The sequence below is a fragment of the Caretta caretta genome, chromosome 15 (assembly GCF_965140235.1).
Source record: "Caretta caretta isolate rCarCar2 chromosome 15, rCarCar1.hap1, whole genome shotgun sequence".
In the NCBI taxonomy this organism is placed as follows: domain Eukaryota; kingdom Metazoa; phylum Chordata; order Testudines; family Cheloniidae; genus Caretta; species Caretta caretta.
The window spans coordinates 2,278,497-2,298,668 of NC_134220.1; the positions used below are offsets into that span (position 1 = coordinate 2,278,497).

Consider the following 20,172-nt stretch of genomic DNA (forward strand, 5'->3'; position numbering starts at 1 on the left):
CAAAGATCCCAGCTGTGATTCTCTCCGAAGCCCAGCACTGATCGTGCTGCTGTTACCAGCGGGTCACCCCCTGCACCCCATCTCTAGGCAGCACGGTGCCTCCTCAGCGGGAGAGAACCGCTCACATTACAAGCCCAAATCCACCACCATGCTCATCAACAAGGGCAACAAGGCACAGGCCCTGCCACCCCTCCCTCCTCGCCAGCCCCCACTCCCATCTTGCTGCACCCAGAGCTCCGAGCCCTGGACGGACATGCTGACCAGGGCTGGGCTCACAGCCCTGCACAGAGACACAGGGCTGGGAATTAATTGGGTTGCTCCTGCCAAGGAAGGATCCCTCTCGAGGCTCAGATGGGTACAAAGTAACACAGAGGCTCCAGGGCAGGGGCTTGGTGGTATAGAGCGCTAATTGCTCCTCTGTGGGTCTTAGTTCAAATCCTGATCTGATCACAGGTGGAGGAGAGTTTGGGGTCTCAGTCTCCTCCTCAGATGCATCCCACAAAAGCAGCCCACAGTTCAGCTTCATGGCAAGACTGCTCAAGAGAAGCCAGGGCTGCACGTTAGGGTTGGAGTGCATGAGCAGAGAGCTCTGTAGCAGGAGGGGGGAGCCCAGGAGTGGAAAGGGGGGTGCATGGGCTGGGGTTGAAGGGCACCAGCAGAGCGGGGTGTGGCTTTGGGCAGCCCATGAGAGGAACAGCAGGGGGTGCTGCAGTGCAGGGGGAAGTGCAGTGGCAGAAATACAGGGGGGCAGGAGCGGAAGGGAGGGGCTGAGGGTCAGGACTAAGTGGCAGGAGCAAGCCCCCTCCCCAGAGTCCATAGAGATGGGATGGCAACCGTTAGAACAAGCCAGCCACATATGCCCTGGATTTGCCTGCTAGGCCCCATGCACAGCCTGAATACACCTGGGTCCCCTTTGCAGTACAAGGCAATGCACGCTATGGCTAGTGGAAAGAGCACGGGACTGGAACTCAGGACACCTGGCTTTTATTCCTAGCTCTGCCACTGACCCACTGGGTCTCAGTCAGCAAGAGCCTTCCCCGCTCTTTGCCTCAGTCTCCCCATCAGACCTCCTCTGTAGGGCGCTTTGAGACCTACTGAGGGTCAGAGCTAGGTATAAAAGCCAGGTGTCCTGATAGCTGAACTGGGCTCCTTCTGCTCCACGTGCCATCCCCAGGTGGGTGGGGATGGAGGGATCAGCGGGGAGAAGTCAGTTGGCAAGGGCCCTGGGGCCAGAACAGCAGGCGGCTTTGCTGGCTCAGTTCCCGGCCTGGCGAGAGGACGGCCCTGCTGTGGTTAGTAAACTACGTGGCTGAGACAGGGAATGCAACTGATGGCAGCAGGATCAATAATACTGCCACCTTCCACTGCTCCACCAGGGGCTGCTGCGGCCCTGCAGACACTAACTACTCTACCCTTCCAGTGGGCAGCTCAGGGTCAGCATCACCCCACTCTGCAGATGGGGAAACCAAGGCACAGAGGGATTAAAGCCAACACATCTGAACGTGGCCACAGATTGTGACTAGTGCCATTTTTGGGTGCCCAACACGAAGACACCTTGAGGCTGATTTTGAGAGGTGCTGAGCACCTGCAGCTCCCCCTGATTTGACTGGAGCTGCAGGTGCTCAGCACCTCTGAAAATCAGAGTCAAGCTCTTTCATATTGGCCACCCCCACTGATTGGCAACTTCTGGCCTCAGAGCTACACCCAAGGTCACACATAAGAACGGCCATACTGGGTCAGACCAAAGGTCCATCCAGCCCAGTATCCTGTCTACCAACAGTGGCCAATGCCAGGTGCCCCAGAGGGAGTGAACAGAACAGGGGATCATCAAGTGATCCATCCTGTCGCCCATTGCCAGCCTCTGGCAAACAGAGGCTAGGGACACCATCCCTGCCCATAGCCATTGATGGACCCATCCTCCATGAACTTATCTAGTTCTTTTTTGAACACTGTTATAGTCTTGGCCTTCACAACATCCTGTGGCAAAGAGTTCCACAGGTTGACTGTGTGTTGTGTGAAGAAATACTTCCTTTTACTTGTTTTAAATCTGCTGCCTCTTCAGTGGCACATCAGTTCAGTGGCAGAGCTAGCCTAGAACGCAGGAGTCCTGGCTCCAAGTCCCCATCTCTAACCATTCCCCCGCAGATCCCTGCCTTACCTAAAGGGTTAATATTAACCAGTACCATCGTGGGGTCCCCAGTCCCCTAGATGTCAGCAGCTGCGGCATCCCTAAAAAATAATAATCCTGCAGCACATGACAGGAGGTTTCGGGCTGAAAAGCTACTCTGCAATCTCGCTTTGCCTGCCCTGAGCCCTAGTGTCCCAGGAACTGCAGCAGCAGCAGTCTCATTGAAGGAGCTACCAGAGGCCATGCAGAGAACTCACATCCCGCCCCCTGCCCTGTGGAAGTTGTTGCTTCACTGAGACTGGATCTGGGTTCAGATCCTACAGCAGTGGGGGGATCAAAGCCAGCTCTGCTCTCTGGGGAGCTATTTCCAAGCAGGGGAAAGGGGCATTCTTGCATCCGGACAAGGCTGCAAACAGCTGTACAGTACAGGTGTGATATGAGCCCAGTCAGATAAGGAGAGGCTGGTCGTACCCCACCCTCCTCCCGTCTGTAGAAACTGACCCACACACTCTCCTTTCAAACCAAGGAATGCCAGCTTTGGGCAGCCCCCAGCCTGGCCCCCCAGATGCCTGCCCCATTCCAGAGCCACTTGCCCGTCCCTCCTCCCCAGGCAGGGCCCTGGTAAGCTGGCAGGGCCCTGGCACGCGTGCCCTAGAGTGGGGAGGCCAGTGGGGGGAAGGGTCTCTGACTGTACAGCAGACCGTCAAGCTTCCCAGAACTCCAGGATCAGGGGAGAGAGAGAGGAGGGGAGAGCAGGAGAGATGGAAACTGATGCAGGCAGGGGAGTGAGAGGGAAGAAAGATGATACTCTGCTGAGGCTCCTTCTTTCTGTCTATCCCCACATGTGTCCCCCCCATCTCTCTGTCATCCCACACTCCTCTCTGGTATTTGAGTTCTGCCTGAAGCTTGGGGGTAAGGGATTGCAGCTGGGTCCAACTGGCCTCTCTGAGGGGGTGCTATGGAGTCCCTGGAGTCCCCAGCGGAAAAGAGGGAGGCGAATCCCCCCCTGGAGCTAATGGTGGTGATCCTCACTCCTGCTCCTGTCTGCCCCAAGGGTGGGAGGGGGGGTCCAGGCCTCCTAGGGTTGCCAACTTTATAACCACAGAAAACCGAACGCTCTTGCCCTGCCCCCTGCCCTGAGGCCACACCCCTGCACCGCCCCTTCTCTGAGGCCCCGCCCCCGCTCACTCCATCCCTCCCTCCCTCTGTGGCTCGCTCTCCCCCACCCTCACTCACTCATTTTCGCTAGGCTGGGGCAGGGAGTTGGGGTGCGGGCTCCAGGCAGGTGGCGCTTACCTAAGGCGGCTCCCGGAAGTGGCTGGCATGTCCGTCTCCTAGGCGGAGGGGCCAGGGGGCTTTGTGCGCTGCTCCCGCAGCTCCCATTGGCTGTGGTTCCAGGACAGTGGGAGCTGTGGAGTCAGCGCTCCGGGTGATGGCAGCGCATGGAGTCCCCATGGCCACCCCTACACTGGAGAGACATTCTGGCTGCTTCCTGGGAGCTGCACAGAGCCGGGCAGGGAGCCTGCCAGCCCCGCTGTGCTGCCGACCAGACTTTTAATGGCCCAGTCAGCAGTGCTGACCCAAGCCACCAGGGTCCTTTTTTGACTGGGCGTTCGGGTCAAAAAATGGACACCTGGGAACCCTAGGCCTCACTCCCCCTTCACCCTGCACTGATGTGGCAACAGCCTTGACTGGGGCATTAAGGTCAGAGCCGGGTCTCAGGCAATATATATGTCCCTCACCCCCGTCCCTGGCCCATGGTGGGGAGGGATGGGGCCTGAGCAGGAAGGGAAGCTGCAGGCTGAGCCAATTAGGTTCTAACTGCCCCCTTCCACCGCTGGGTCCCAGCCTGCCTGTCGGAGGCGCTGGTGAGGTTCTCAGCAAGGCCCTTCCACCCCTCACTAGCACACTAGCCCTGGCCTGCTGTCCCCCAGCTGTGGGGCTTGTGTGGGCATTGGCCCGCTCCTTTGAAAGGCCACTGGGGCTGGGACAAAGGGTTCTGAGCCCTAAGAGGTGCCCTGATCCCCTCCCCAAATGCCTGCTGCTTCCAGACTCCCCTCCCTCCCAACTGCTCTACCTTTACAACAGATCTGAATTCCAGCATCCAAGGAGTTAAACGTCTCCCTCCTCCCCAGCTCCTGTAGCCAGGAGCAGGTAGAGTTGGATGGTGCCCCAGGACTCACCTTCCTGTTCACCACTAGCCACCTGGCTGGGGAGGGGGTGAGCAGGGAGCTGGAAAGAGGCCCTGACACCACCTCCCCCCTTCCCGCTCTGCGGTCCTCACGGGGCATCTCCCCCCCTCCCGCAGGCTTCCCAGGGCTGGACACACATGCAGCTGTCTGCCCCCCAGGGTGATCCACCCCCAGCCCCGGGAAGCAGTTTACAAGCCCGGTGTAAGTATCTGCAGGCAGTGAAGGGAAGGGGCAGCACTGGGTTGGGCTATTGTCTTCAGAGCCAGAGCTGGAAAAAGACAATAGAGGAGCAGAGCCAAGGTGTTTCCTGAGCCCTGGCCCTATGTGGTCCCAGCTGCCCAGGCCCTGTGCACGTCTCCGCAAGGTGGAGCGGGGTCCGAGCTAACGCCATGGCCTGCCACAGCCACATTGGCAACATGGACTCCGTTTACAGCTGAATGTTTATCCTCTCTCAAATCCATACGCATCAGCAGCTCGGCTTCAAAGTGGGGTTCCTGAGATACAGCCCCCCATTTGTCCCAAATGGCCTGTTTTAATTATTTTTTTCCACAGCCTGGGCTACCTCTTAATAGAGAGATCCTCTCTGGACACCTCCCCTCCCATTGGACACAGCACAGACCCCCACCTCCCCTCCCATTGGACACTGCACAGACCCCCACCTCCCCTCCCACTGGACACAGCACAGACCCCACCTCCCCCCATTGGGTACTGCACAGACCCCACCTCCCCTCCCACTGGACACTGCACAGACCCCACCTCCCCCCATTGGGTACTGCACAGACCCCACCTCCCCTCCCACTGGACACTGCACAGACCCCACCTCCCCTCCCATTGGGTACTGCACAGACCCCCACCTCCCCTCCCACTGGACACTGCACAGACCCCACCTCCCCCCATTGGGTACTGCACAGACCCCCACCTCCCCTCCCACTGGACACTGCACAGACCCCACCTCCCCCCATTGGGTACTGCACAGACCCCCACCTCCCCTCCCACTGGACACTGCACAGACCCCACCTCCCCTGCCACTGGACACAGCACAGACCCCACCTCCCCCCATTGGGTACTGCACAGACCCCCACCTCCCCTCCCACTGGACACTGCACAGACCCCACCTCCCCTCCCACTGGACACTGCACAGACCCACACCTCCCCTCCCACCGGACACCGCACAGACCCCACCTCCCCTCCCACTGGACACCGCACAGACCCCCACCTCCCCTCCCACTGGACACCGCACAGACCCCACCTCCCCTCCCACTGGACACCGCACAGACCCCACCTCCCCTCCCATTGGACACTGCACAGACCCCACCTCCCCTCCCATTGGGTACTGCACAGACCCCACCTCCCCCCATTGGGTACTGCACAGACCCCACCTCCCCTCCCACTGGACACTGCACAGACCCCACCTCCCCTCCCATTGGGTACTGCACAGACCCACACCTCCCCTCCCACCGGACACCGCACAGACCCCACCTCCCCTCCCACTGGACACCGCACAGACCCCCACCTCCCCTCCCACTGGACACCGCACAGACCCCACCTCCCCTCCCACTGGACACCGCACAGACCCCCACCTCCCCTCCCACTGGACACCGCACAGACCCCACCTCCCCTCCCATTGGACACTGCACAGACCCCACCTCCCCTCCCATTGGGTACTGCACAGACCCGCACCTCCCCTCCCACTGGACACCGCACAGACCCCACCTCCCCTCCCATTGGGTACTGCACAGATCCCCACCTCCCCTCCCATTGGACACTGCACAGACGCCACCTCCCCTCCCACTGGACACCATGCAGACCCCCACGTCCCCTCCCATTGGACACTGCACCGGGGGGGGGGGTGTCACGGAGTCCCTGGGCGATGCTCTGGAACTGCTCCCCATGAAGCCAGTCAGGACTCTGGGGTAGTCGCCTTTCTGTGAGCAGCCTGTCTTCAGGACACGCAGCTCACACAGCTTCCACCTTCCTGGGTCTGACCTCGGAGCATTCAGCATCCTCTGCCCCTCCGTGCGCTTCCCCCAGCGAGTCCGCTCAGGCGGGGCTCCTGGGGAAGCCAGAGGGTCCTGCACCCCAACTCCGCAGTCAGACGTGACTCTCAGCCAGCCAGTAAAACAGAAGGTTTATTAGACGACAGGAACATGGTCTAAAACAGAGCTTGCAGGTGCAGAGAACGGGACCCCTCAGCTGGGTCCATTCTGGGGGGCAGTGAGCCAGACAACCACGTCTGCACTTCACTCCATGTCCCAGCCAGCCCCAAACTGAAAACCCCTCCAGCCCCTCCTCCTCTGGGCTTTGTTCCTTTCCCGGGCCAGAAGGTCACCTGATTCCTTTGTTCTCCAACCCTTCAGCTCTCACCTTGCAGGGGGGGAAGGGCCCAGGCCATCAGTTGCCAGGAAACAGGGTGTTGGCCATTCTCTGTGTCCAGACTCCTGCAGACACCTGCCCTCTAGGGCTCTGCAATGATCATACACCCTTACTCCACCCCCTAGATACTTAAGAACTGCCTAGGGGAAACTGAGGCACCCCCACACTATTCAGAGGAAACATTAAGAACAGTCCCACTTCGTCACAGGGGGCGTGCACAGGTTCGCAAACCAGGGCCCTATCCCCCACACGCTGCCCCTGAGACCCTGCCCCTTCTCCCCAAGCCCCCGTCCTCCCGCCACCCATTCCCCTAAGGCTCCTCTTCTGCACTTTGTGTCTTCCCCCCAAGACCCTGCCCCCGCTAACTCCTCTCCGTCCCTCCCCCTGTCACTCGCCCTTACGGCTGGTAAAAAGTGGGAGGGTCATGGCCCCCTGGATCCCCTGCTCCGGCGCCCCTACACTGCACTGACCCCACCTCCCCTTACACTGATCACTGCACAGACCCACCTTCACTCTCACTGATGCGGCACAGACCCCCATCTCCTCTCCCATTGGTCACTGCACAGACCTCACCTCCCCTCTCATTGGTCATTGCCCAGATTCCACCTTTTCTCCCACTGGCCACTGGACAGACCAAACCTGTGCGCCGATTGGTCATTGCCCAGCCCCTCCCAAACACACTGCCACTGGAATACCCACGGCCACTCTGACCCTGCCCGGCCATGGCCTGGGCCACGCTGTCCCTTGGCTCCCGGCTGGGCTCCAGAGCGGCTCGAGCCCTGGTTGGCCGGCCGGGATTTGACCAGCGGGGAGTCGGTGAACTCTGAGCGCAAGGCTGCACATGCCCCTTTGGAGCCAGGCCTGAAATCCAGGGTTAGGGTCCCGCTCGCCCGCAGTGCTACTGCCCAGCAGGGGCTCTGGCCTGCAGACACAAGCTGGGTCCGGTCAGATGTGTGCGGGAGGGGGTGGGGGTGGGGGTGGGGGCCCTCTGTGGAGATAGAGGTGGTTAGGGACTATTTAGAAAAGCTGGACGTGCACAAGTCCATGGGGCCGGACGAGTTGCATCCGAGAGTGCTGAAGGAACTGGCGGCTGTGATTGCAGAGCCATTGGCCATTATCTTTGAAAACTCGTGGCGAACGGGGGAAGTCCCGGATGACTGGAAAAAGGCTAATGTAGTGCCAATCTTTAAAAAAGGGAAGAAGGAGGATCCTGGGAACTACAGGCCAGTCAGCCTCACCTCAGTCCCTGGAAAAATCATGGAGCAGGTCCTCAAAGAATCAATCCTGAAGCACTTGCATGAGAGGAAAGTGATCAGGAACAGCCAGCATGGATTCACCAAGGGAAGGTCATGCCTGACTAATCTAATTGCCTTTTATGATGAGATTACTGGTTCTGTGGATGAAGGGAAAGCAGTGGATGTATTGTATCTTGACTTTAGCAAAGCTTTTGACATGGTCTCCCACAGTATTCTTGTCAGCAAGTTAAGGAAGTATGGGCTGGATGAATGCACTATAAGGTGGGTAGAAAGCTGGCTAGATTGTCGGGCTCAACGGGAAGTGATCAATGGCTCCATGTCTAGTTGGCAGCCAGTGTCAAGTGGAGTGCCCCAAGGGTCGGTCCTGGAGCCGGTTTTGTTCAATATCTTCATAAATGATCTGGAGGATGGTGTGCATTGCACTCTCAGCAAATTTGCGGAGGATACTAAACTAGGAGTGGTAGATATGGTGGCAGGTAGGGATAGGATACAGAGGGACCTAGACAAATTGGGGGATTGGGTGAAAAGAAATCTGAGGTTCAACAAGGATAAGTGCAGGGTTCTGCACTTAGGATGGAAGAATCCAATGCACCGCTACAGACTAGGGACCAAATGGCTAGGCAGCAGTTCTGCAGAAAAGGACGTAGGGGTGACATGGACGAGAAGCTGAATATGTGTCAACAGTGTGCCCTTGTTGCCAAGAAGGCTAACGGCATTTTGGGCTGTATAAGTAGGGGCATTGCCAGCAGATCGAGGGACGTGATCGTTCCCCTCTATTCGACATTGGTGAGGCCTCATCTGGAGTACTGTGTCCAGTTTTGGGCCCCACACTACAAGAAGGATGTGGATAAATTGGAGAGAGTCCAGCGAAGGGCAACAAAAATGATTAGGGGTCTAGAACACATGACTTATGAGGAGAGGCTGAGGGAGCTGGGATTGTTTAGCCTGCAGAAGAGAAGAATGAGGGGGGATTTGATAGCTGCTTTCAACTACCTGAGAGGTGGTTCCAGAGAGGATGGTTCTAGACTATTCTCAGTGGTGGAAGAGGACAGGACAAGGAGTAATGGTCTCAAGTTGCAGTGGGGGAGGTTTAGGTTGGATATTAGGAAAAACTTTTTCACTAAGAGGGTGGTGAAACACTGGAATGCGTTACCTAGGGAGGTGGTAGAATCTCCTTCCTTAGAGGTTTTTAAGGTCAGGCTTGACAAAGCCCTGGCTGGGATGATTTAACTGGGAATTGGTCCTGCTTCGAGCAGGGGGTTGGACTAGATGACCTTCAGGGGTCCCTTCCAACCCTGATATTCTATGATTCTATGATTCTATGTCTGCTACCTTGGGAGGAGGGAGGATGGAGCGAGGAAGGAGGCTCCCTCCTGCTCCCTCTCTCTCCCCCAAATTAAGACCAGCTGAATAAATAAATCCTGCCCTGACGCGTCTCTTCCGAGCCCCTGGCTAGAGCCTGAGCAACAGGAGTCACTCCCTTCCCAGGCTGCTGCAGTCCCATGTCACATTTTGGCACCTGTTTGGCTGCTCATGGGCTGAGGCTGGCGGAGTGAATGGCAGACCCCAGGGGACAGCCCTTCCCAATGCCTTTGAAAGCAACTGGGGAGGCAATGTGCTGACCCAGGGAAGAAGGAGTCAACAAACAGGAAGAATCGATGGCTTCCCTTTGTTAAGGCCTTCACAGGTGGCTGGGGGTGGGGTGGGGGGAGAATACCATCCGCAGAGCTAGTTTCCAGGCAGGCCAGGAGGGGACAGACAGCCCACGGCAGAGCGCCCTGGGACCGGAGATAGAGGGGGACTGGGCCCAACACTGCTCTCCAAATCTCCCTATCTAGCACTGTTTCCCTTTCTTTTCTCCATCACTCTCTTCCTCTAGCCATTTCTTTTTCCAATCGTTTTCCATCCCTTCCTTCCTTTCTTTCCCCCCTCGAATCCCAACAGCTATTGCCATGTCAAGTCATTTGAGCATTGCCAAGCTCAATACATCAAATATCTGCATGCAGGATAGAGTTTCACAGTAATGGGACTTCATACCAGGTGTCCCGGTTTTTATTGCAGTTCATTTCTGACTCACTGGAAGGCTGCCATGGATTATGACGCCGTCTCTTTCCTCCCTTACAGAGTTGTGCACAATTTGCTTCTTTGCTGTGTAGCCTTTGGCTAAGGCTTGTGGACGAAGCACGAGGGGATGGCCCCAGAGAGCGCTGCCCCCTTGTTTCTTTCTACGGTGCACAGTGCTGTACAAAGCATGTCCGTTTCATCCTCTCTGTTGATCACTGGAGTTGATCAGCAATTTTTCAAACAAAATATGTTCCAAAGGGGAAAAAATGGTTGGAAAATGTCTGCTGTACCCCTCCCTACTCCTCATTTTCTAGCCAATGCTATTCATTGCCCAGCCAGTCCTCTTAGGTTTCCACTGGACCTTCTGACTCCTACTTCCAGTCTGGGATCGCTGATTTGAGATTTGGCAAGCAGCCGCTTGCACTTGGTACATGGCACTGCAGTGAGCTATCAGTGAGTGAGATGGTCCTAAGAAGGGACTGTTCGCCAGCTGGCTTGTACTAGTTTATTTGCTTTGCTCAGCCAGAAGTGGGTTGTCCTTTCAGAATTTCATGTGGGGCAGATACTTAGTCTGTAAGCTTTTAGGAGCCAGGACCATCTTTTTGCTCTGTGTTTGTAAGAGCCTAGCACACTGGGGTCCTGGATGATGACTAGCGCTCCTAGGTGCTGCCGCCAATGAGCAATAAAGAATTTTCAAAAGACCCAAGAGCCACATTTTCAAGTGTTCAACACCCAGAATTGGGGCTGAGTTTCCAGCAGAACTCAGCACTTGCCATGCCGAGCTCACCTGAACATCCAGCCCCTTGTGTCCAGAGAACCTGCTTCATTTTGAGTTTCCTCTGTGGGCTCGATCTGGAGTCTGATGTTGCTGTAGATGTTGTTGTAGAAATGTTGATGTTGCTGTTGCTGTTGCTGTAGATGTTGTTGTAGAAATGTTGATGTTGATGTTGATGTTGCTGTAGATGTTGTTGTAGAAATGTTGATGTTGTTGTAGAAATGTAGATGTTGTTGTAGAAAGCTGGCTAGATCACTGGACTCAAAGTGTAGCAATCAATGGCTCCATGTCTAGTTGGCAGCCGGTATCAAGCGGAGTGCCCCAAGGGTCGGTCCTGGGGCTGGTTTTGTTCAATATCTTCATAAATGATCTGGGGGATGGTGTGGATTGCACCCTCAGCAAGTTTGCGGATGACACTAAACTGGGAGGAGTGGTAGATACGCTGGAGGGCAGGGATAGGATACAGAGGGACCTAGACAAATTAGAGGATTGGGCCAAAAGAAATCTGATGAGGTTCAACAAGGACAAGTGCAGAGTCCTGCACTTAGGACAGAAGACTCCCATGCACTGCTACAGACTAGGGACTGAGTGGCTCGGCAGCAGTTGTGCAGAAAAGGACCTAGGGGTTACAGTGGACGAGAAGCTGGATATGAGTCAACAGTGTACCCTTGTTGCCAAGAAGGCTACAGCATTTTGGGCTATATAAGTAGGGGCATTGCCAGCAGATCAAGGGACATGATCATTCCCCTCTATTCGACATTGGTGAGGCCTCATCTGGAGTACTGTGTACAGTTTTGGGCCCCACACTACAAGAAGGATGCTGAACAACTGGAAAGAGTCCAGCGGAGGGCAACAAAAATGATTAGGGGACTGGAACACATGATTTATGAGGAGAGGCTGAGGGAACTGGGATTGTTTAGTCTGCAGAAGAGAAGAAAGAGGGGGGATTTGATAGCTGCTTCCAACTACCTGAAAGGGGGTTCCAAAGAGGATGGATCTAGACTGTTCTCAGTGGTAGCAGACGACAGAACGAGGAGTAATGGTCTCAAGTTGTAGTGGGGGAGGTTTAGGTTGGATATTAGGAAACACTTTTTCACTAGGAGGGTGGTGAAGCACTGGAATGCGTTACCTAGGGAGGTGGTGGAATCTCCTTCCTTAGATATTTTTAAGGTCAGGCTTGATAAAGCCCTGGCTGGGATGATTTAGTTGGGGATTGGTCCTGCTTTGAGCAGGGGGTGGGACTAGATGACCTCCTGAGGTCCCTTCCAACCCTGATATTCTATGATTCTAAGGGAACATTTCCCCTTCCACTGTATTCCAAAGGTTTTCCTCTCTCCTTCCTCTGAAGCATCACAGATACCCATGGCGGGAGATGGGACACTGGACAGGTGGGCCAGTGCTCTGATGTGAAGCAGAGAAGTTTCTTTCTCAGGCGCTTGGCTGGTGAGTCTTCCTCGTATGCTCAGGGTCACACTGATGGCCAGGTTTGGGGTTGGGAAGGAATTTTCCCCAGCTCAGATTGGCAGAGACCCTGGGGGGTTTTCACCTTCTTCTACAGCATGTGGTTACTGGTTGCTTGCCAGGATCATCTGGGTGTATCTCACTTAATCCTTTCCCTGCCACTGCAGGGGCCTTGGGCACTGGTGCACCTCAGTTCCTCCTGTTCTCTGCCGGGGCACATCACAGCTTAATCTTCTGAGGGCTGTGATACTTGGATCTAATTCTGGTTGTTGGGCTTGGTCTGGGTGGGGTTTAATGGCCCGTGATATGCAGGATGTCATACTAGCTGGTCCAGTCTGCCCATAACCTCTATAGCCAGTCCCCTGAGCTAGGAGCTGGGTCTCTTTACCAGCACTGCCTGAGGTGTCCCAGCAAGGGGAGGATGAACAGCATGGACCTAGGTGCCATGGAGTCGATAGACTCCTTTTCGCAAGCTCGACAGCCCGGAGCTGGGCACAGCCTCAGCAGCACAGCACAGCTGCTGGGAACGGTCAGGGCAAGAACCTGCCCCTGGGACTCGTGTGAAGGGCTTCCACTGGCGCCAGTGAGAGACTTTAGATGCCATCAGTAGGAGCCGTGAAGAAAGGGGATTGAAGGCACTAGGAAGATGGAGCTTGGCCCAGCTCCAGACCCACAGTCAGGGGGAAGAAAAGCTCGGAAGGAGCCACCCCAGAGACAGTGCTGTGACCTGGAGCCTCAGGAGCTCTGCATTCCCCAGGCAGCAGTGGCAGGATTCCAGCTGTGTGAACTGTCCCTACGCTGCGCTCCCGGGGGGCAGCGGGCTAGCACACCCAATGATGTGGGGGACCAGGTACTTGCAGAGGGGTCCCTGGCTCGCAGAGGTTACTAGGTGGCTGTGTCTTGCTGTCAGCCCATGAGAACCAATGCCACCGCTCACTCCCCCTGAGGACAGACAGCTCAGTAGATTGCCAGACAGTTGGAGCATGCTCTTTTCAGCAGCGCTGGGGAGATGGGAGTTTCAGTCGCTCAGCTTTTCTGCTGAGATCCCGCGTCCTAAGAACCAAGATAGCGGGGGAGAAGCGGAGGGGGGGAGTTAGTGGGAGGCCCAGTGGACAGTGGGGTTGCCAGCCTCCAGGATTGGCCTGGAGTCTCCAGGAATTAAACATGAATCTTTAATTATAGGTGATGTCATGTTATGAAACCCCCAGGAATACGTCCAACCAAAATTGGCAACCCGACTGGGCAGCAGCTGAGCAGCCTCGGAATAGCTCCTACCGAGCAGGCCCCACCAGCTCTAGCTCTCGGAAGCCGCCTGCCAAGGCCTGAAGGCAGAGGGACGAGCAGAGCACTCACAGGCTCCCAGTTCCCAGCCGCAGCTGGCCAGGAAGCAGCAAAACAAGCCGGGCTCAGCTTTCTCGGCAGCTTCCTTAACCTCAGCCCCTGAGTCAGCATTGCTGGGATCAGTGCAATAGGAATTGGGGAGTGAGCAGGCCCGGGGGTGGGCCGCAGGGTGCAGGCCCAGCTGGGGCTGTCTGCAGGGTCAGGGGAAGGACACACACAGGGAGAATCACCCTAACCCCAGGCTGGGTGCCCGGATTCCTCGCCTTCCTGATCCCCTGCCGTGGACAGCAAGAATGCTGTCTCCCAGGAGCCATGTGTCGCCTCCCTGGCCTAGTTCAGCTTTGGCCCCATTCAGGTCATCCACCCAGCCCCTCTGCTCCCCATATCGCTGCCCCTCCATCCCTCTCTCGTCTCCCACCTCTCCCTCCTGGAGTCCATTTCAAAGCGGCCTGCAGGTCCCCAGAGACAGCGAGGGACCAGGGCCCGGTCAGCTTGCACCGAAACCTGAGTGTGGCTCCAGGAGATGCAGGAGAGAGAATGTGAAGTGGATTGGATGGTGGTTGTCCAAGGGGAGGCCAGATGGGGACTGGGGCTGCCGAAGGGGCTGGATGGGAGATGCCAATGGGGGCTAACTGGGGGCTGAGGGGAGCTGTGTGTATTATGGGGGGGTCCCCCAGTTAGAGCACCTCCAGGACACTGAGCCTGCCTCTTCCATCCACAGGTGTCCCCTCCCCTCCTCCTGTCCCCCAGCGGTTCAACAGCAGGAAGGGTGGAGGCACCCCAAGGCTGATAGCTTGGCAGAGTGGAGAGGAGCTGGCAGGGAGCCAGGCCTGGTCCTTCCTCGACTGCAGCTGGGGGAAAAAATCACAGCAGCAGCCCTTCAGCCTCCCCTCTCCCTCTCCTCCTGCCCCTGCCCTGTGGAAGGGGGAGACTGGCTCACCTGCCCCCTGCCCCGGCCCTTCCACAGTGAGTCCTGCCTGTCTCAGCATCGTGGGGTCATGGTTGAGTTTGTCTGTCCTTTCTTGGCGCTGGAGGGGCAATTCCTTGGCACAGTTCAAATCGCCCTGCACCATCTGCACCAGAAATGAGGCGCCCCCCCGGCCTTTAGGAGAGCCTGGCAGTGCTGCTGTCCCCCAAGCTGGTTCTGGGGTGATCCAGGAGGCCCACACTAAGCTGACAGCCTCTGAGTCACCCTCCTTCCCCTGATGCCCAGGGATCTTGGGTAGGAGCAGGGAGGTGACTTTCCCTCTGTGTTTGGCACTGGTGCCACCACGGCTGGAACACTGTGTCCAGTGCTGGTGGCCCCAATTAACGCGGCGTGGAGAGAAATTGGAGAAGAGCCACAAGAATGAATAAAGGATTAGAAACTTGCCTTCCAGTGAGAGACTCGGAGCTCAGTCAATTTGGGTTAACAAAGAGGCTAAGGGGTGATTTGAGGACAGCCGATAAGTACCTAGCTGGGGAACAAAACATTGATCTTCACTCTAGCACAGGGTTTCTCACACTGGGGGTCGGACCTCTCAGGGGGGCGCAAGGTTATTATATGGGGGGTCGTGGGCTGTCAGCCTCCAACCCAAACCCCGCTTTGCCTCCAGCATTTATAATGGTGTTAAATATATTTAAAAGTGATTTTAATTTATAAAGGGGGGTTGTACTCAGAGGCTTGCTGTGTGAAAGGGGTCACCACTACAAACGTTTGAGAACCACTGCTCTAGCAGACAAAGGTCTAACACGCCCAAGGGCTGGAAGCTGAAGCTAAGCAAATTCAGATAGGAAATAAAATGCCCATTTCTAACAATGAGGGCAATTAATCCTTGGAACAATTTCCCAAGGGCAGGGGTGAATTCCCTCTCGCAGGCCAGTTTTAAATCCAGACGAGCTCGTTTTCCGAGCTCTGCTCTAGTTCAACCAGGAATTCATTCAGGGACGGCCTCTGGCCTGCTAGACGGGAGGTCAGACTAGGTGATCACAGTGATCCATTCTGGCCTTCGAGGAATCCATTCCTGCCCTGGCTGCTGTGGCTACAAAACAGCAAGCGATCTGGGTCCCATGCTGGGCTCTCCAGGTGCTGATTGTTGTACCTGCCAGGCTGATCCCTGGGTAAATGGCACTGGCTAGTGCTGCTACCTTTGGCCAGGGCAGCCTGGTGGCCTGCTCTGCTTGTATCGTAAACTCAGATTCGTCCTGCCAGCGCCTCGCTGGGAACTGTGTTCCCAAAGACCATTCAAACACCCTCTTCCATCTATACGATTAGCAGAGGCCAGAGCTTCTGGGCCATCCCCTATAGCAGCTCCTGCTGGGAGATGCTGGTATGGGAATAACTAACAGCTTCCCGGCAGGCAGGGCTTGGCAGTGCTCAGCGATGCTGCGACGGGTAGAGCCCTGAAAATCCGTGGGTATCCACTTTATACCTGTGGACCATTTCTGCGGATAGCAGTGTGGATGCAGATACAAATTTTGTATCTGCACAGGGCTCTGACGGTAAGAGCCGGTGGGCAGCAGTGAGGAACCGCGGCACCAATCCTCCACCTGCCCTGGGCGGGAGGCCTGGGGGGCAGGGATACTGGGTGGGGGGCTGCTTGGGCCCCACACCCAGGGCAGGTGGAGGGTCCACCGTGGCTCCCCACAGCTGCCCGCCCGGCTTTCCCCGACCTGGCTTCGGCCAGGGGGGTGGCTCGGAGCCACAGCCCAGCCACGGTAAGAGCCGGGCGGGCAGCTGTGGGGAGCCATGGCAGACCTTCCACCTGCTGTGGGTGGGGGGCCTGAGCAGCCCCCAGGCAGCTCCACAGGTGTCCCCCCTTCCCCCAGCCAGGCCAGCATGGAGCTCAGCAGTGGGGAGCAGTGGCAGACCTTCTACCTGCCCACAGTATGGGGGAGGGGGCCTGAGAGCAGCCCCCAGCAGTGTCCCCGCCCCCCAGGCTCCCCGCCCGGCTGAGGGCAGGTGGAGGGTCCACTCCCCACAGCTGTCTGTGGCTCTCCCCGACCGGCTCCGTCGGGGGGGGATGCTTTGGAGCCTCAGCCTAGCCCCCAGTGTAGAGCCCTGCAAATCTGAGGAGATCTGTGGATATCCACAGATAATCTTTGCGGCTCGTGGATCGGATGCGGATACTTATTTGTGTATCTGTGCAGAGCTCTGGCGATGGGCACCAGTTCATGCGGCTTTCATGGTGAGCAATCCAGGAGGCATGAGATACGCTGGGCAGCCATGCGTGGCCCTACCATAACAACACCCCCGCTCCATAGCGCCACTGTTTACAAGCAGCCCTACAGTAACTAATTAGAAGAGGCAGCCCAGGGCTAATGAGCTACAACAAACCAGCAAACTGAAATTGCTGACATCAGGGGATTTCAGGGAAGAATCTGCCCCCAGCCCGGCTCCCCACTCACCCCAGTATCATCTCGGGAATGATCAAAGATGAGAACCCCCCATACCTGCCCCACACTGAGGGGGGCTGCCCCATACATCTACCCCCAGAGATCCTTCTGCCCCACACTGGCTGGGGTCTGATTCCGTACCTGCCCCCTCAGAATCCCTGGGAGGTGCCCTGGATCGCTTGACCTCTAGGTTGGCAGCATGAGGTGCCATGGGGCACTCTAGAGAATGCCCAGTGACTGATATCTGCCATCCAGCGTATGACACTGATGCACGGGGCTGATGCCCGCAGCATTCACATTGTACCTCCTCCAACTACTCACGTCCCCTCCAACCCTCATTACCATGAATGACCCAGATTGAAGATCTGTCTCCATAGCACTTCCCCATGGCAGTAGTTAGCAGCCACTCCCCCATCAGCTGGTGCAGACGGGCTTAGCTGCTAGTGGAGATGGGGCCCATCACACCCTAGGTGACATAGTGCCCAATGGTTGGGTCCCATCTATGCCAGTAACAGTGATCCAGCCAATGGAGGATCCATTGCTGACAACCAAAGACAATGCTAGGGCAGCCGGTGTCCTGAGCTCCCTCTGTCCGGCCATGAGATGACTGTCCCCCTATGCTATCTATCTGGCCCAGAGTATCCTCTGCCCCACACAAACTACCCTGTATATCTATCCCCAGAGCCCCCTCTGCCCCACAAAGAGAGAGAGCTGCCCTCCAGCTCCCCCTCTGCCCCACAAAGAGAGGGAGCTGTTCCCCCAGAGATCCCTCTGCCCCACGGTGGAAGGGATCTGAATCCAGGCCCCTTCAATCCTGTGCTAGCAGGGGACTGTTCTGATCCATGCCAGCTCTTTGGGCTGCAGTGCCCCAGTGCTCCCTGCAGCTCACACAGCTCAGAACATCCCCAGGAGCCATGTTCAGCTGGCTTTTCCTACCTTCTTTGCAGTTGACCCCCGTGTGGCCTGGGCAGCACTTCCACTCCAGAGCTGTGACCGTCTTGTAGGCCACCTTGTACGCTGGTCTCACGATGGCTCTGTAGCTGAGAAACAGAAAGGGCCCCGGCATCAGGAGCTTGGTCTGTTCTCAGGGGCCAGGCTCAGCGCCGGCATCCCTAACATTTGTCACCACCAGCGGCCTGTCGCTACAGATCATCCCAGGTGGGTATCCCATCTCCACCTCCAGCAGGCACCCAGGCCTGATGCTTCACAGGGGGGAGTTTGCTCCTTGCTGTCCCCCTTTCAGCATTGCATGGGATGGGAGTAGATTCCTGCCTGGCCCCTGCTGGGATCAGCTGATGTGCTGCAGCCTCTCATGATGTAGGAGCAACATGGGGCAGGAATGAGTGGGGAAGCCACGTTACCCTCACGCGATGAGGCCGCTCCAGGAGGGGGCTGGTGTGGAAGGATTCAGGATCGATGGAGCACTCCCTTGAGAAGGGGTGGAGCATCCAGCTGTAGGCTGGATCCCATCAGAGTGGGTGGAGGGGAGCCCGAGTCTTCGTGCAAACAGAGGCTGAGTGGCCTAGCAGCCCCAGGAGCGGATGGTCCCTCTGGGCTGGGGCAGTGGGAGGAACTTGGGACTGGATGGGCAAAACAGCTTAATTCTTCATTCCCCTCCCAGTAACACGGGGCCTGGGACAGAGGGCCGGCTCACCAGCTACAGCACCCCGATCGCTCTAGCTCCGCCCCGAGAAGCCTGGCTGGGGCAAAAATGTAATTTGTTCATCAGGATCACAGCTGGGTAAGCTAGAGGATGAATTAGCCCATCAGCTGAGGCCTGATCCAAAGGCACAGGAAGGATGTGCCAGGTGAGGAGCAGAGTTAGGCGAGTCCAGAGTCAGTGAGATCTCCAGGAAGGGAGACCTCTGTTCCTCTTGGGCCTAGGGATAGCAGGGGAGTTGTCCATAGTGTTGCTGAACGGGTGGAGGGAATGCAATAAGCAGCAGGGTGTGGCTACCCTGCCAGTGGAGACTGAGTGGGTCTCTGCGGTGCGAGAAGGTAGGAGCGGCCCGCGTGCTGCTACAGGGTTGCAGCAGTTCAAGCCTGTGAGGGGCCCTAGGAGGAAGCAAAATCTCCCCACCTTGCAGCATGAACTCTGGATGTGTGACTCCCATGCCCCAGCTCTGCCCACGTGTGGCACAGCAGACAAGCAGCATGTGGCAAGGGAGCAGGGGGCGGTGGAAGGGGAAGCGGCAGCGTCTCTCTCACCTGCCTCCGTTGCAGCCCCCGGGCCAGTGGCAGCCCTGGAACACTCTCTGCAGGAAGGTACCATTTTGGACATGGCAGGAAACTGTCCTCGTGACCATGTACGAGCACCAGTTCCTGAAAGAGACCAACATAGGCTGCATCACACCCTGCTCCTGCCCCTGCCCCTGCTCAGGGGGCAGATGCCCTTCACTAGCCCTAGCAGCATTGGCTGCTAGGCCAAAATGTATTGGTGTCAAATGGTCATTGAGACCCCCCACCCCCCCAGGGCCCAACCAGTCACAGAAAAGCACAGAGATCCCAGGCTGGGCCCAGCTGCTTAAACCAGCTCCCCTTTGGATGCACCAGCCCCGTCATCTCGGAGCAAATGCCACATCCCCCAAGAACTTGGCTGGTTCTCCAGGGCTTCCCATTCTGACTGCCATGCCAGTGTCTCCCCCAAAGGAGCTTCCCTGCCTCTGAATCAGGTCCAGGCTTTCCCACTCCCCGACCCGAACGTGAAAACACTCACACTGCCAACCATGCACGTTTCCTCTGGCTGGTATTCCTGCTTAAATGCTGGCACCTTGAGGGTGTTTCACACAGCAGCAGAAAGCACTGGGCCTTTTTCCACTACCAGCCCTACGACGGGTTGGATCACAGAAACCCCCTTTGGGACTGCCACCTGATGTGCCTGGACTACCTCTGAGCCTGTTTTCCCTGACAGCTTGGGACTTCAGTCCCTTGCCTGGTTGGAGCCAGACATGCTTGCCTGCTGCAAACACAGATCCAAGTCTGAATCACGTCCCCCACAAGCTGCAGACTTAACCGAAAACAGCTTAAGAAGTGTTCCTGTCTCCAGCACTCAGATACCCAGCTCCCAATGGGTAAAGCTTATACAGGGTAAACTCATAAATTGTTCGCCCTCTAGAACACTGATATAGAGAGATGCACAGCAGTTTGCCCCCCACCTAGGTATTAATACTTACTCTGGGTTAATTAATAAGTAAAAAGGGATTTTAT

General features: G+C 56.9%; 1 protein-coding gene across 11 annotated transcripts in view; it reads right to left on the reverse strand.

The window, feature by feature from the left end:
• Positions 1-20,172, reverse strand: part of EMID1 (EMI domain containing 1) — a 94,977-nt gene that overhangs the window by 45,508 nt on the left and 29,297 nt on the right. For all 11 annotated transcript variants that reach the window (XR_007352920.2, XM_048822260.2, XM_048822264.2 and 8 more), the window contains exons 3-4: positions 19,174-19,287; positions 17,902-18,005 (exon numbers count right to left, since the gene is read on the reverse strand). Coding sequence is in view for 10 of the 11 variants with exons in the window: in XM_048822260.2 (XP_048678217.2) it covers positions 17,902-18,005; positions 19,174-19,287 (218 nt within the window). In the remaining variant the exon portion in view is untranslated. The remainder of the gene's footprint in view (positions 1-17,901; positions 18,006-19,173; positions 19,288-20,172) is intronic.